This window comes from Maniola hyperantus, chromosome 10 (assembly GCF_902806685.2).
Source record: "Maniola hyperantus chromosome 10, iAphHyp1.2, whole genome shotgun sequence".
Taxonomy (NCBI): Eukaryota; Metazoa; Arthropoda; class Insecta; order Lepidoptera; family Nymphalidae; genus Maniola; species Maniola hyperantus.
This window is the reverse complement of record NC_048545.1, coordinates 8,237,211-8,253,460: the sequence shown is the minus strand read 5'-3', so window position 1 is coordinate 8,253,460 and position 16,250 is coordinate 8,237,211. Positions and strand designations below refer to the sequence as shown.

At 35.9% G+C, this 16,250-nt stretch overlaps 1 protein-coding gene across 1 annotated transcript in view; it reads left to right on the top strand.

The window, feature by feature from the left end:
* LOC117985776 (peroxidase-like) overlaps nt 1–15,772 on the top strand; it is a 27,705-nt gene extending 11,933 nt beyond the window's left edge. Inside the window, 5 exon segments of the mRNA XM_069501465.1 lie at nt 3,805–3,981; nt 5,721–5,871; nt 10,538–10,739; nt 12,303–12,411; nt 14,644–15,772. Coding sequence (XP_069357566.1) covers nt 3,805–3,981; nt 5,721–5,871; nt 10,538–10,739; nt 12,303–12,411; nt 14,644–14,713 — 709 coding nt within the window. The 3' untranslated portion in view covers nt 14,714–15,772.
* The last annotated feature ends 478 nt before the right edge of the window (nt 15,773–16,250 follow it).

Genomic DNA, 16,250 nt, shown 5'->3' with positions numbered 1-16,250 from the left:
ACCCGGCTGAGTTTGTTGTGGGCTCTTCTCAGACCTGGGCGCGTTTGGAACCCTCGTAGCTTTAGTTTTAAGTCTGCGCAATAACTATCACCACTATATCTTAGAAATCCAACATCTGACCATCAAAAAGAGTTATTAATTACCTATTTTGGATAAATCGTTTAACTTTGACTTTGAATTCATCTTTACTACAGTACTAACTAGTGATAAAACCGAAAAATAACTAAATCATGCTGGCCAAGGAAAAAACAGATTTCAGTATCCTATATTCAAAAAAAAATCAATTTTAGTTTTTGGATATTGTTACTTTCTATATAAATATGCGAGTACCATTTTCGGTCAAAACAATTTAACCCATTTACACCCGCTGTTCCCATTTGGGGCCGTTTCCTTAGGTGGCCCCCAATTTTTTTTTATTTTTTTTTGAAACTATCTTTTCTTGTGTATGTATATTTGCAGTGCCAAAGAGTAAGATTTCTTAATAAAAAATTAGAGTTTAGTGATTTACTGGATGAAGTGGATAAACTTGATGGTTTTATTTACTTCATTGAGCTATAGACCCAAAAGGAAGGCGTTATTTTTTTTTTAATTTACGTCTGAATTTTTTTTTCCCACTCACTTATAGTGTCTAGTAGTAAATAATGTTTTTATGTTAGATATTTTTAAAGATCACAATGAAGTGAGATATTTTAGTATGATGTGGGTACCCAAATGGGTTAAAATTAATAGGAAATATTTGGTTTTTTTAACGAATAAATCGAATTCTGTAGTGTATCTATCGTGACGAATTCAAATACCCAAGTTCGCATGAATTACACAAATTATTACATTAATAACACAAACATTAGTGTCACCAGAATGTAGGTACAAATAATTGTTACAACAAAGTGATTTTTGCAGCTCGATTACGGTAGAATGACATCTATAACGTCACAACCGCAATCACCCCTGATCAGCTGAGATTCGCTCACTATTGGCTACAATGCCTTATCGCGATAAGATTAAACAAGAATACCCTTAACTCAGCCAATCGCAACAATTACGATCGTAACAATGATTGATTGTTTTCCGGATTGACCTTCTGATTATATTGGTCGACTACTAGCGAATATCAGTATTAAAATTATTTTGTAACTACCTTCAGATAATGAATAAATCACTAAACATTTTTCATTGTTCAACAATTAAGCCTTAACACTAAAGCACTAAAATATTCTAAAACTTGGTCAAGTTAATTTTTCACAAATAAATTACAACTGAATTTACCATCATTCGAAGTCTCTTATTCCGAGAGTTGTTTATGAATCTAAGTATGAATACTTATCCATTGTGGCGTTTGCGCTCTTACGTTCACATCAGCGTCATGAATATCCAGCCATCATCACTCGTCGTACGGACCGTATAGCTCAGCATTTTATGAAAAGAGACATAAAAACAAATTAACATATTAAAATAAAACAATATTTTTTTTTTTATATCCTGGCAAACAATGCTAATAATTTAACATTTCTTATCAACAATTTAATACTTATGGAATTTGCAATTGATATAAAAGGGATCTTGCAAAGCTATTTTCAATTTTGCTCGCCATGTTATAAGGTTAGCACCATGGGTCTATTAGCACACGATTATTTACTAGACTATTACAACATAATTATCTAATAAATCTATGAGGTATCAGTAAAGAATGTACTTAAGTGGAGTTTAAGCCTTATTTAAAAAAAAAGTCCATGATCATGGAGTTGTATCAATCAATCCAAGTTTAAATTACTTCTATTTCTAAAGTACACGCAGGTACTCTGCGTTAATACATCCAAAATATTTAACAACAGAACATCAATTCAAGGTTGGCACTTGTCTAAAAATTGTTGCATATACTTAGAGGGTACCGGCAATTAATAAAAAGTTATTGTTTGCCTTTGCAAACCTTTCTATTCTCTAATATCTTTATATTGTGCACCCACATTGACATGTGTTCCGGCATGGACCCACATTCGAACCATAAATATTTCAATTTAATCCACGATTTAATCAAATAAGGCCTCTATACTTTGCAATAATCATTATATCATAATATTTCGACTTCTTATTTTTTTTCTTAACTACCTACACGTAACAGTTTTCATACTAATTAAAGGAGAATGACAGATCCTGACTCACTAATTTACACACAATTTAAATTAATGATTATTAGCCTAGTATTAATTAACCACTTTAAAAATTAAAAATTGTGGTTTTAAACTTGCGGATTTTTTTTTTTTATTACTTTCACAAATTATAGGTAAATTGCATCTAACCTAGAATCATAATGTGACTTAGTCTTGGATTTAATGAAAAACCGCAAGTTCTAGAGGTGCTAAGTCCTATGTTTAGTTATCAGTGGTGAAACAGCAACAAAATGCTGCATAAAACAAACGTGCAAACGACTCTCACATTAAAAAAAAAATGGGTTACAGTTCTATAAAAATTCTGTCATTGTCCCTTACATCGTCCGTAGGTACACTTAAATACTTGCATTTAATCATAAATAGTTTTCTACGAAAATGGATGCTATTTTGTGGGCAAGTTGCATCCAATAATATTTACCATGATGTCAAAAGGTTAACTAATATTTTAATATGGTGATAAAAACCTGATATTTAATATTTATAAAAAATTGTAACTAATTAAAACTAAATTTCACACGTACCTTAATTTTGGCCAAAGACGTGGTTTATCCAACACTTCTGAACTGTTAAATCGTAGCCAGGTTGCTCGATGAAATGATAGACATACATAGCCCGTTTAGTAAAACTTTTATTTCTCTCGAGCACTATTAGTTATTTACCGTGACTTTATTTCGTTTACTTGTTTAGCAATTATTGATTATTCACTTTATTAGGTAATTCGTAAATTTACGGTCGTGGACCGATATTAAAAATGCGTCAATACTGACAGCGCAAGACTGGGCGTTAATCCCGCCAAAAGATCTTATTTATAGACGTTATGATTTTAGTATCATGACTTGTAAAAATGTTTATACTGAATTTATTCAAATCAAGACTTATATATTTTTTTTATATTTAAATTTAAGTCAAATGAAGACTTTGTATTTTCTTTATTTTAGTCAAATAGCCTCAAATATTAATTTATGAAATAAAAGGCTAACAAATGGCATCGGAAATTGGCTACAATTGGGCACGATTTCTATAGCATGTTCTGTCAAAACTTTTAGAGACTGAGGGTTGAATATACCCAAAAGCTCTGAGTCTAATAATATATTGACATCTGGGGCTGCCTCGGTACTGTAGTACAACCAGTATGTTTGTGGAAAACCGCATGGACAGCTTCTTCGCAATAATAATATTATGAAAGAGGATCACCTTAACTAAAAGTGGATTGGAGAATAGTTCCAATATGATTGCGAAGCTGATAGCTTACAGTCAGGACCGCACATTATTTAAAGCGCACTATATGTCAGCTTTTATTTATTTATTCCAATACAAGTCTCATACGATCATCTTCATAAATGATGCAGTCTAAAATGGAAGCAGGCTAACTTGGAAGAGGTATGGCAGTTTTATTAAACTCATGCCCCTGATCGGTTTCAATGCCGCATGGCACCCGAACGCTAAATACCTGGCAGCACGGCTTTGCTTTGGTAACTAGCTACGACCGAAATCTCCCACTAAACAGCTTTATTTAGTAAAAGAATACGCCCTCTGTTACTAATACATATTAGGTACACAATGAAAAATATTGGCCTATGTTCTCTCAAATATAGCATTAAACTAACAAAATTTTTCATTTATGTTTATTTACCAGATTAGTCTCGGAGAATAGACATTTGGCCGGAATCGTACGGCTAAGTGACTGGTTCAATAGGCCGCTACTACTTGAGCTCGAGAACGCCTTTGACGATCTGACAAGAGGGCTCACTTATCAACCGCAGGACTATAGCGATCAATTTTGGGATAGCGAAATTACTCAGTTTCTCTTTAAGTAAGTTATCCTTCAAAATAGCAAATTTTATTTACTTTTGTTTATCTTTTCACTTCTTTTTCTTAACTGTGTTATTTTGTTAATTTACTTGACATAGACTGAACTGGACCGGACCTGAAACTATTTTTTAGTCAATCGTCACTCTTTGATTTTAAAATTACTTGATGAGTTTATATCAACATATCCATACTAATATTACAAACGTGAAAGTGTGTCTGTCTGCTAGCTTTTCACGGCCCAACAGTTTAACCGATTTTGATGAAATTTGGCTAGTACAGAATTAGCTTACATCTCGGGGACGGACTAGGCTACTTTGTCCCGGAAAATCAAAGAGTTACCACGAGATTTTTAAAAACCTGAATCCACGCGAACGAACTCGCAGGCATCATCTAGTTTATTACACTGGAGACCATATTATTAAAAATTGTTCTATTCCAGTGGATGATCAAATTACGTTGTTCTCAATCCCCTCATAAACGTAAGCTGCGCCAGCAGCGGGTGTAAATTAGATTTTATTTATAAGGTCAAAATAGTAAAAAAAAACCGGTCAAGTGTGAGTTGGGCTCGCAGACGAAGGGTTCTGCTATCCGTACCGTTGTACAAGATTTTTTTTTGTGATGTGTGACAATTCCAGGATGTCGAATTTTTTCTTTTACTTGTGCTATTAGACATTGCTGCCCGCCATATTTCATAATTCTAGGTCAACGGGAAGTATCCGATAGGTTTGAAGACCAATTTGACTCTGTCTGTCGTCTGTCTGTCGGGCGTCAGACGGGCAGACACATACAACGAAGAGATCCTATAAGGGTTCCTTCTTTTCTCTGGAGATACGGAACCCTAAAAACAAAAAGTATCACATTTTCGTAAATTCATTCCATTTTCACTTCTTACTTATTTCTGCTTACCTTTTAGATAGGTCTCTGCTCTCTAGTAAAATTCTAAAGCTGTGACATGGCCTATACAGCGATTAATTTTTTTGTCTTTTCAAACCTACCTTCAATTCCTTTAATTCATCATCATGATCATGAGTGGGCCGGTAATGACCGGCCCACTACTGAGCAGAGTCTCCTCTCAGAGTGAGAAGGATTTAGGCCATAGTCTGCCACGCTGGCCCAATGCGGATTGGCAGATTTATATTAACTATTTTCAATTCCATTCACTTTATGGCAAACTAGATGATGCCTGCGACTTCGTGGATTTAGGTTTTTAAAATTCCGTGGGAATTCTTTTGTTTTTTCGGTATAAAAGGTATCCTATGTCCTTCCCCGGAATGTAAGCTAACTCTGTACCAAATTTCATCAATATCGGTTAAACGGTTGGGCCGTGAAAAGCTAGCAAATAGACAGACTGACACACTTTCGCATTTATAATATTAGTATGGATTTTGAAGTAAGTATATGTAAGCTATGCATCTGTGCGAATTTTTACGGTTCCGTACCTCAAAAGGAAAAACGGAACCCTTATAGGATCACTTTGTTGTCTGTCATGAACTAATAATTAGTATTTTCAACTTTCGAAGTGAGTGACTATATCAAGTGTGGTATTATATGAAAGTTCTTCACCTGTACATTCTAAAACAGATTTTTATTTATTTTTATGCATCATAGTTTTTGAATTATCGTGCAAAATGTCGAAAAAATACGACTGTTGTACGGAACCCTCATTGCGCGAGCCTGACTCGCACTTGGCCGGTTTTTATTAGTAAAGGCCTATTACGTTTAGCTATAAAATGTTTATAGGCGAAACAACACATTCGGCGGCGACCTTCGAGCAACAGATATTCAGCGCGGGCGTGACCACGGTCTGGGCAGCTACGTGGCGACGCGAGCTGCTTGCGGCTTAGCCGTGCCCAAGACCTTCTACGAAATGGCCGACTTTATCCCCAAGCAGGTATGTACATCAATATTTATAACTAGCTTATGCCCGCGACTTCTTACGCGTGGACTACACAATTTCAAACCTGTTTTACCCCTTTAGGAATTGAATTTTCAAAAATCCTTTCTACGGAAGTCTACGTCCTAATAACTATCTGCATGGCAAATTTCAGCCTGATCCGTCCAGTAGTTTGAGCTGTGCGTTGATAGATCAGTCAGTCAGGCAATCCTTTTATATACTAGAAGACTAGCTTATTCCCGCGACTTCTTCCGCGTGGACTACATAATTTCAAACCTGTTTTACCCCTTTAGGAATTGAATTTTCAAAAATCCTTTCTACGGAAGTCTACGTCATAGTAGCTATCTGCATGGCAAATTTCAGCCCGATCCGTCCAGTACTTTGAGCTGTGCGTTGATAGATCAGTCAGTCAGTCAATCCTTTTATATATTTAAAGACTAGCTTATTCCCGCGACTTCGTCTATGGACTACACAAATTTCAAACCTCTAATTTACCCCCTTAGGGGTTGTATTTTCAAAAATCCTTTCTTAGCGGATGTCTACGTCATAATAGATATTTGCATGCCAAATTTCTGCCCGATCCGTCCAGCAGTTAGAGCTGTGCGTTGATAGATCAGTCAGTCAGCTTTTTTTTACAAGGCATGGCGGTGTAACACCGGCAACGTTCCAACTCTGGGCTGCTACTGAAATTTTCTCAGTGTCCAATGTATATTAGAATGACCCAGGATTCCAAGCTGAGACCGGGTCGAATAAGCCAGCCACTACGAGGCAGTCAATCGGAAGTTTCATAAAAGTAGTCATAATCTACGTGATCAAATCAGAAATGATGAGATCCGTAGGAGAACTAGAGTAACCGACATAGCTCAACGGGTTGCGAAGCTGAAGTCGCAATGGGCAGGGCACATAGTTCGTAAAACCGATAGACGTTGGGGTCCCAAGGTGCTAAAATGGCGACCTTGCACCGGAACCCCCACGGTGGACGGACGACAACAGACGAGTCGCAGGGAGCCGCTGGATTCAGGCGGCGCAAGACCGTGGCGTGTGGAAGTCCCTACAAGAGACCTATGTCCAGCAGTGGACATAATCCACTTTGGTTTGGTTATTTACTATGTCCGTTGTTTTTATAAAACTTCAATAGTGAGAAAGCGCCCTTGTACAAGCACTATTTTAAGCTGTTCTTTGCTCATCCAGAAATAATGATTGCAAAAAGTCCTAACCAAACCTAATGGGAGTGTGGTCGCATAAACTTTGATAAAAATATCCCAGTGAAAAGAGCGATTTATTGGAAAAGTGTAGACGTATACAAAAATGTTAAGGCCCGAAGCAGATACAAAACGTGCGAGTTTTCAAGCCAAATCCTAGGACCCAAGGTGTGGGTTGCCCTACCGGCGTCCGTGTTTCTTGTCACGTGTAACCTAAATGACTTCAAGGCGAGAATGAATAGGCAATCTAGGTGAATCTTCTAGGCAAGCGCGCTTCAACCTAGATCTTATTATACTAGCCAATCTCGCAATAAAAAACCTAGAAGTTGAAGTCGCGCTCCTTTTCAAGTCGAAATTAAAAAAGAACAAACGAAATTACCTAAATTCCTAGGCATACTTACCTAAACTCTAAACTTATAAATAACAATAGTAAGACAGCACTTAGTAAAATCTATATCCATACGAATATCATAAAACGCGAAAGAGTGTCTGTCTGTCTGCTAGCTTCATCGTCTAGCTTTTCACGACCAATCTGAATAACAGTTATTCACGAAATTTGATATAGAGATAGTTTGCTTCCAGGGAAGGACTTTTTATCCGGAAAATCAAATAGCTGCCAGTGATTCTTAAAAAACCCAAATCCACGTGGTCGAAGTCGCGAGCATCATCTGTTCGGTACAGAGATAGCTTGCAGCCTAGGAAAGGACATAGGCTATTTTTGTGCCGTAAAATCAAAGAGTTCCCACGGGATTCTTAGGAAAACCTAAATCCACGGTAATTAAGTCACGAGCATTTGGTACAGAGAAAGCTTGCATCCCAGGAAAGAACTAAGCCTACTTTTGTACCAGAAAATCAAACAGTTCCCTCGGTATTTAAAAAAATATATATCTGAGAGACGTAGTCGCGGGCATCATCTAGTGCGCGTTTATTTTGCGACCTCTTGTCGTCTCGCGATGTATTTGTTTTACCCTTAATCTTTTCGGGATTGCTTGCAGAACACTTTACGAGTACCTAAGTGGTTAGCAAAGATATTTTCTTGCAGGTCTTTGTTGTGGAGAATTTCACTCTCGTTCATAAAGGTTTGTTTACCCAGACGAATTCCGTTGAAATGTAATATTGTGTGTGCTTGTCTTCTTCATTTCACTCGCTTTTATGACCGTTCAATAAATTGCAGCAAGATTTTTGCTTTCCTTGTCCGCACAGGATATGAGTAAATAATTCCAAAGAAAATCGTTTTACAAAATGAAACGTAGGTAGGTACTTAGCTACTCTATAATATTATTTTCTACGTACCTATCTACTAAGGTTCTACTATTAAGGTACTTGTATTAAAGATCGAGAGCTTTCTATGGACGAGAAAATCTCATACAGCAAGCATCAAAAAGAGCCATTTAAAGTACCTCTTTTACAGTTAGGATATGTCTAAAGGAAAAGCTGGCTGACTGACTGACTGGTCTATCAACGCACAGCTCAAACTACTAAACGAATCGGGCTGAAATTTGGCATGTAGATTGTAGATAGACGACCTCTAAGAAAGGATTTTTGAAAATTTTTGAAAACCACTTAGGGGGTAAAATAGGGGTTTAAATTTGTGTAGCCGAAGTTGCGGGGATAATCTAGTACTTAATATTTTCTGCAAGAGTTGCGTCATATACAAGTATAATAAATATAGCGATGATATTTTGTGAGCACAGTAAAAAAAAATCCAACACCAATTTAGTCAATAATGTCAAGAAAACATAGCCGATCCCATTATCCTATTCACTAATCAGCTGTTTCTTAAAAGAATATGAAACGTATGTAGATAGCGTAAAAGGTACACAATGTTATGAAATAACTAAGAAATAATACAAACTCAGAAATGAGAAATATGTTTCTATTACATATTATCACAGTCCAAATAGATCGACGGAGACCGACGTCGGTCAACGGAGACGTCTAGACAGAGAATTTTACTGAGTGACAAGGGCGAAACAGGGAAGAAATTATACCGACGACTGGCAGAATGCGGCAGAAAAAACTTAATTATCTTGCTTAGAAGTGGGTTTGGGTACTATGATCTATGTAGCCCTGTGAGCTACGACCGTAAAGCCGGCTGGTTGCATCAGCATCAGTATCGTCTCACTGTATGTGTATTACACTGTGAATATATTAGGATGTCTCTATTTTATCTGGTAATGTTTTATTAAAACGAGATTTGGAATCTCTTAGAAATAAAAGGGCTTCCCAAATAGAACTATTTATAGAATAACATTTTCATAACTCAGTTCATCTTATCTCTCAGGGAACTATGAATCAGCTTTATAGCTTATTAATAGTATTCAGTTTTATGTGTTTATGGTGGAAAGATTCTATTGAACCAAGCTATGAAAATGAATAAGTTATGGCCAGGGATACGGCCAAATCGCCCGCGAAATTTTACTCACAGAGTTTCTACATGAACTACAATGTAATTTCACTTACAGAGTTTCTACATAAACTACAATGTAATTTAATGAAATATCAGAGATGCGTTACCACTGCGCGGACGAAATCCTAAGAGAATTTCCGCGAGCGTTTTTCCGCCCACGTTTTTCTGCTGAATTTGTCCTTGGGTTATATTGGCGGGTTTCGCCATAATCTCATTCGCTACTTACGAGTACGTATATCCTTATATTTTCTGGAAAGATAGCTTAATATTGGTGAATAAAACTTAGTAGAGTCAGCAACAAAGCTAGGTTTGTCCATTGTCGCTTGTACTGGCGGGTGCAAACCGAGCTGTGTTGCTGACAGTCGGCACCACTGAAACTCAAACAACTGCACGGCAGAACATCACAGAGGCGCGTGTGACGCCGTTTACGTGGCATTTACACCGCTTCGTTTTTTTTAGATTGGAGTATACTTTGAGTACGTATAGAACCATTCACAGTTCACACGTTGTTTGTACTGCGAAAAATGTATCTACACAGTTTTAACCGTGTGAACGGTTCGCGCAGTTTATGCGCAACTATACGTATTCTCTAAGATTTATGTGCGTTGCTTGGCGTTGCTAATGCCGTGTAAATCCAGCCTTGTATGTAGCACGTCAAACTGCTTTTCGTGATTTGACCATCGATGTATGTATATGACGCTCTAGCGTGGCTTAGTATTTCTGTATTACTTAGTAGCTTATGCTCGCGACTTCGTCCGCGTGGACTACACCAATTTCAAACCACTATTTCACCCCCTTAGGGGTTGAATTTTCAAAAATCCTTTCTTCGCGGATGCCTACGTCATAATAGCTATCGGCATAAACTAACATAACTATCGGCTCTAGATTTCTAGACGTAAAACGTCTAGAAACCTAGAAACTCTGTTAATGACATTTTTCCATCGCGCCACGCATTTTCGTTATTTCACTCGAAGGGAAAAGGAAATATTAAATGAATTGCTACATTTTCTGTTACAAGTATGACATAAAAGATTTCTTTCTAATTTTATAGAACGTGGAGATACTAGAACTTCTTTACGAGAACCCAGAGGACGTGGAACTTGTGGTTGCCGGGTCCCTAGAGACGAACGTGCCGGGCGCGCAGACTGGCCCAACCTTCCTGTGCATCCTCACCGAGCAGTTCTATAGGACGAGAGCCGGCGACCGATTTTTCTTTGAAAACGGAAATGATCCGGATATTGCCTTTACTCCAAGTAAGTGTACGGTGAGCAGGTCATATACGCTATACTGTGACAATTGAAAGATCTTCTGGACTTGTGCTATGCCCGGGAACCTAGCTGGGTTCGTTCTGTAGAACTTGTTAATATTTTGGTACATCGTAAATAGAACACTGTAAGTGAGATCGTGAAATATGTAGTGACATCTATTAATTATTATCATATTAGTTGTTTTTTCGCAGCGGTAGATATCTTTTATTGTGGTTGGTTTTATAAAATGAAAATGGTCATTTTAACTTATGGATAACGCCAATGTCTGAAATTGTCACTGTAGTCATCTGCTTGTTGACCACATAAGTTTAGTTGATAATTAATCACTACGGTAAACGTTTAAGACTTAAAATTCAACACTTAGGCGGCATAATTTTTGGGTGAACTGAAATCCGTAAATCATAGTTTCATATCTCACATAATATTGAACAGCTGAAATACTTAGTTACTTCTTAACGCAAACTTTTAAGCTTAGGTTTACTTAGTTAACGAAGGGGAATACGAATTTTTCTTTCTTTCTTCTTTGTTCTCCCATAATAATAAAAAGCTAAATATAAGCTAAATAGTTAATTATATTTTCCATATTTTTATGATTTTTATGATATTCTTTTAAAAATTGTTTCGCGCAAAATTCATCGTTGAGAGAAATGTATTTAGTAGGTACCCAGTTTGAACATATTGCTGCGTAAAAGCCGATTAGTGCTAATGGGTTTTAAAAAAGTGAGAATATGTTTTTAGTCAGATATTAGAGAATGTTTTTTTATTAATATTTATCTACCTGGCATCGACTTTTATAGCTATGTTCAGTAGGTATTGTTTTTTCTTTAATTCATATTTTTAGTGAGTATTTCGGAAAATATCCCCTCCTCTTTTGTGTTAAAAATTATCGAGCAAGTTCATTCCTAGCTTATCTATCTATAATATAAAAATGAATCACTAAATTTGTTGCTCATCGCAAATCTTGAGAACCGCTGAACCGATTTCGCTAAATCTTTTTTATAATATTCCTTGAAGTACGAGGATGGTTCTTACGGAGAGAGAAGTTTTATTCAACCTCCCCCTCAATATTCTAAACTTCACCCGAGCGAAGCCGGGGCGTGTCAGCTAGTTTGTAATACTTTCGTACTATCCTTTAACAAGTTTAAAAGCAATTTCTGCGCCCAATGTGTTGGGGTGCTTTTCTGGTCTAAGCTTGTAGGTACATTTTGAAATACTTTTTCACTTCCTCCTTGATAGCTCGCATTTCTAGATGTCTGTGGATTTCTTTATCTCGTGTACTTAAGTTATGGTGCGCCTGTGATTGCTCATAGTACGATGTTCTGAAATCACTGAAGTATCTCTAAGCTGGAATAGCTTGTAGATCCCCAGAAGGCAGAATAAGTGATTGTAGTCGATCATTTATATCCGATATCGATAATCGTAACCACGGAGGTGAAAAATAATAATATTTTTTTTTCTTATTTTAATACTTATTTTTCTCCTCCGCGTCTATAATCAAGTGTAGTATGAGTAGGTACACTCATAACATTTTTTAATTTATTTATACAGGTCAACTGAATTCGATTCGGCAAGGATCGTCTATAGCACGTATACTGTGTGACAATAGCGACAATATACGTCACATGCAACCGAGAGCCTTCCAGCAAATATCAAACAGGTGAGATTTAAAAAACCAGCCAAGTGCGAGTCAGGCTCGCGCAATTAGGGTTCCGTAATACAGTCGTATTTTTTCGACATTTTGCGCGATAATTCTAAAACTATGATAACACAGCGGAGTCTTAGTAATAGGGTCCCGTTGGCACCCTTCGGGTACGGAACCCTCAAACCTACATACATGTTCTATTTTTTATATTATAATAATTATGTGTATTCTTAATCATAGTTAGTCTGTTTACCGTTACTGTTCGCTAATGAGTACCCAGCTTAATAGAACACGGTTTAGACAGAAGTGGTGAAATATGGCACCGACATACCTATTGAACGATACGGTACGGTGGTGCCTGCGCCACGTCCCTGCGTAGCCGTGGATTTACATAATCACCATAGTCGTTTCACTCAGACTTCTGTGTACCTATTTGAAGTCTGATCAATTCAGGCTATTGTTGTAGGGTGCAGTCATAATTTTATATAAGTACATTTGATATGGTTCCATTTTTCATTTCTAATACCACGCCATAGGCACTCGTATTTCCCATGACTCCCGGAAGCGTTCAGGCAAAATTTCAACCGTGAAAGATTTACAACATCTGAAAGGCGGAGATTGCAAAGACGGTGCCAAAGTTTTGTAAAATACTAGTGAAAATTTGCTCCAATTTTGCCTGAAGAAATCAGTACCCTTATTATAAATGCGAAAGTGTGTTTGTTTGTCGGTTTATTGGTTTGTCCTTCAATCACGTCGCAACGGTGCAACGGATTGACGTGATTTATTGCATGGGTATAGATAAAGACCTGAAGAGTGACATATGTAGGCTACTTTTTATCCCGGAAAATCGAAGAGTTCCCACGGGACTTTTAAAAACCTAATTCCACGCGGACAAAGTCGCGGGCATCAGCTAGTTAGGTATAATTTCACATACCATCTTATCTCTTCCTATTATTGTACCTGTACTATACTATATATTTTCAGAATTTTAATCAGAGGAAGCGTAATAACAGATATAGAGCCCAAAATTGTATTTTTTGTCTGTCTGTGCACGATTCACAATAAAACTACCTACTTACTGAACAGATTTAAACGCGACTTGGTTTACTTATAATTTATCCTCTGGGGCAATAGGTATATAGGATAGTTGTACCCCGAAAAATAATAGGAATCGTTCAGGATAGGGAATGATAAATTTTGTCTATTCTTGTCTTATTGTATATTAATCTATGCAATAGGTATCGGGCTAACTAGTACTTAATTAATAAAACCCGTTGCACTGTATTATGTGATAGGAGGATAAATGAAATGAAAAGGAACCAGAATGCAGGTATTTTATAGGTAAAATATTCGATATCTCTTATTAACATGAAACTTTGTTAAAATAATTTTATGAATAGGAATACCGACTTATTAATATTATTTTCCTAATCGTAAATAAATATTTATTGTTATTCCATTTGGTTTCAGGGAAGGTTACAGGCTCGTAATTAGCATACTAATTCCTTTGTTTACGCGAGCGATATAACATAAAACAAAAACATGAGCCCTCAGTTATGTTTGTTTGTTTTATTTGTTTTTACTAAACTAATTTACCTAGATGGTTTTTCGAAAACAATTTGCTTACATACGCAATTTTATGAAGTTTATTACGCTAGTAGATTCTTGGAAACATAAAATATCCATGTGGATGAAGTCGCGGGCATATACACTATACAGAAATATTGGGTTAAGTACCTACGAAATATTGGAAATACAGAATCACTGCCCAAATTATAAATCGAAACTTTGTGTTTTCGTTGGTTGGTTGTTTTATTGGTTTGTCGGCTTATCCTTCAGTTACGTCGCAACGGATCGACGTGAATTCTTGCATGGATATAAGTACTTAGTTATACACTTGGAAAGTGACATAGGCTACTTTTTATCTCCGAAAATCAACGATTTTTTTACAAACAGATTAAGTCGTGGGAATCAGCTAGTAATGGATAAAACTTGAAAAAAAAGTTGAAAAAGTCACTTCCTTGTTTTATTGAAGATCTCTAGGTATATATAAAAATTAATCGCTGAACAGCTGAACCGATTTCGCTAATTCTTTTTTATAATATTCCTTGAAGTACGAGGATGGTTCTTATGAAGAAAAAAATTTAGAAATTTTGAATCGACTGTTAGGCGGTACGAAGTCCGCCGGGGCAGCCCAGTTTATAATAATAATAATTAAACTTTTAATCTTTTTAATTTTTTTTACAGGAACATGCCAGTGCCCTGTGAAAAGTTGCCAACTATCGACCTAAGCTTATGGCGTGATGTCGGTTTTTAATGCCCACATACTCTCTTATTTATATATGTGTATAAAATCATATTATATTTTAAGTTTAACGTGTCATGCAAATCGGTCGAGTTGCCATGTTAAAAGTATAAAATAATTCATGTAAATAATGTAGTTATGCCGCAGTATTAAAACAAAGTAGAATTTTTGGTAGGTTAGTAAGTACTGAAAGTACATTTTTCTTGTGTTAGAAGTGAAACTTCTTTATTCATGTAGAAACACTATAATATACACAGCTATTAGGCGTGCCTTATGGAAGTGATTTTATGAAAATTATCTTGTGTGACAGAAGTGGTAATTGTAACGGCGTTTAATTTTTTTATTTCAACATTTTTCCTTGAATTTAATAGAAATAAATGGGCATCCAAACGAAAGACGATATCTTTTATATATTCCATTTTGAACTGTCTGTGACCTTAAGTGCCAAATTATTTCGGAACATGATAATATGGGCATAGAACCGAAAATTTTAAAACTGGACTGCATTTTTAAATTCTTTGCTGCTTTTTTTGCTATTTAACCGAATTCTCTCAAAATCGATAGCTGCAGGTTCTGGTGATCATAAAAAAAGGAAAATGTTGTCGAAATTATAAATTGTCTGCTTCCCAAGACACGGGTCTGCCCGGACTAATTTGTGAGTAGCTCACGTCAAACTCATTATTTTGACTAATTTCTTAAACTGGACACTCATCAGGTAAAGATTTTTAAATATAAGCCTGTGAAGATGATATTGCTAGGGGTTCAATTTGAACGCCATAAGCCTACTTTGTCGTATTAGTTTACAAATTGCGAAAAACCAAATTAAATTTGAATTTCGCGGGCAGACCGTGCTTCCACCTTAATGTTAATTATTATAAATTAATGTTCTATGAATATAAACACAAGAAGTTTCATTTCTCCCACATGTACATACACCACTACGCAACCATTTTTTTTTAGATAATAATATATTTATTTTTATTTAGTTTGTAATTTGTTTATCTTTTTATATTCAACTTAAGTTAAAAAAACTACCGATTACTTTCTTTTGATTTATATAATAAGCTGTGTATATGTTTTGTATTTATTCTTTCTGTACTATCAGTGTTTGTGTGATATGTTTTGTAAAATGTAAATAAAAGTGTGAATACAATATTTTGCTGACTTTTTATGACTTTTATTAGGTTTTATGACATTTAAAACTATTTAACGATTCATAACCTCAATACTTATAGTATCTCAATACTTATAATACACCACTTCGGAAAATATTTTGCAGCTCCTTCAACTGTGATAAACTTTAAATCTTGCGAAATATAGTTTATACTTAGTTACGTGTTTCCAATTTATGAACAACTTTACTCAGTAGCGGGTCATAACTCTCTGAGCACAGCCTGATTTGAGGTCACTAAATTGATTCTGCTAAGCTGATTAGGAACCATACCGTTGTATAGTTCACTAAAATAAGCTCAAATCAAATGAAATTAAAACTGCATAAAAATCATAACGCTTTTGATTTTGGATAACACAAAGATAATAAGTATAAGAT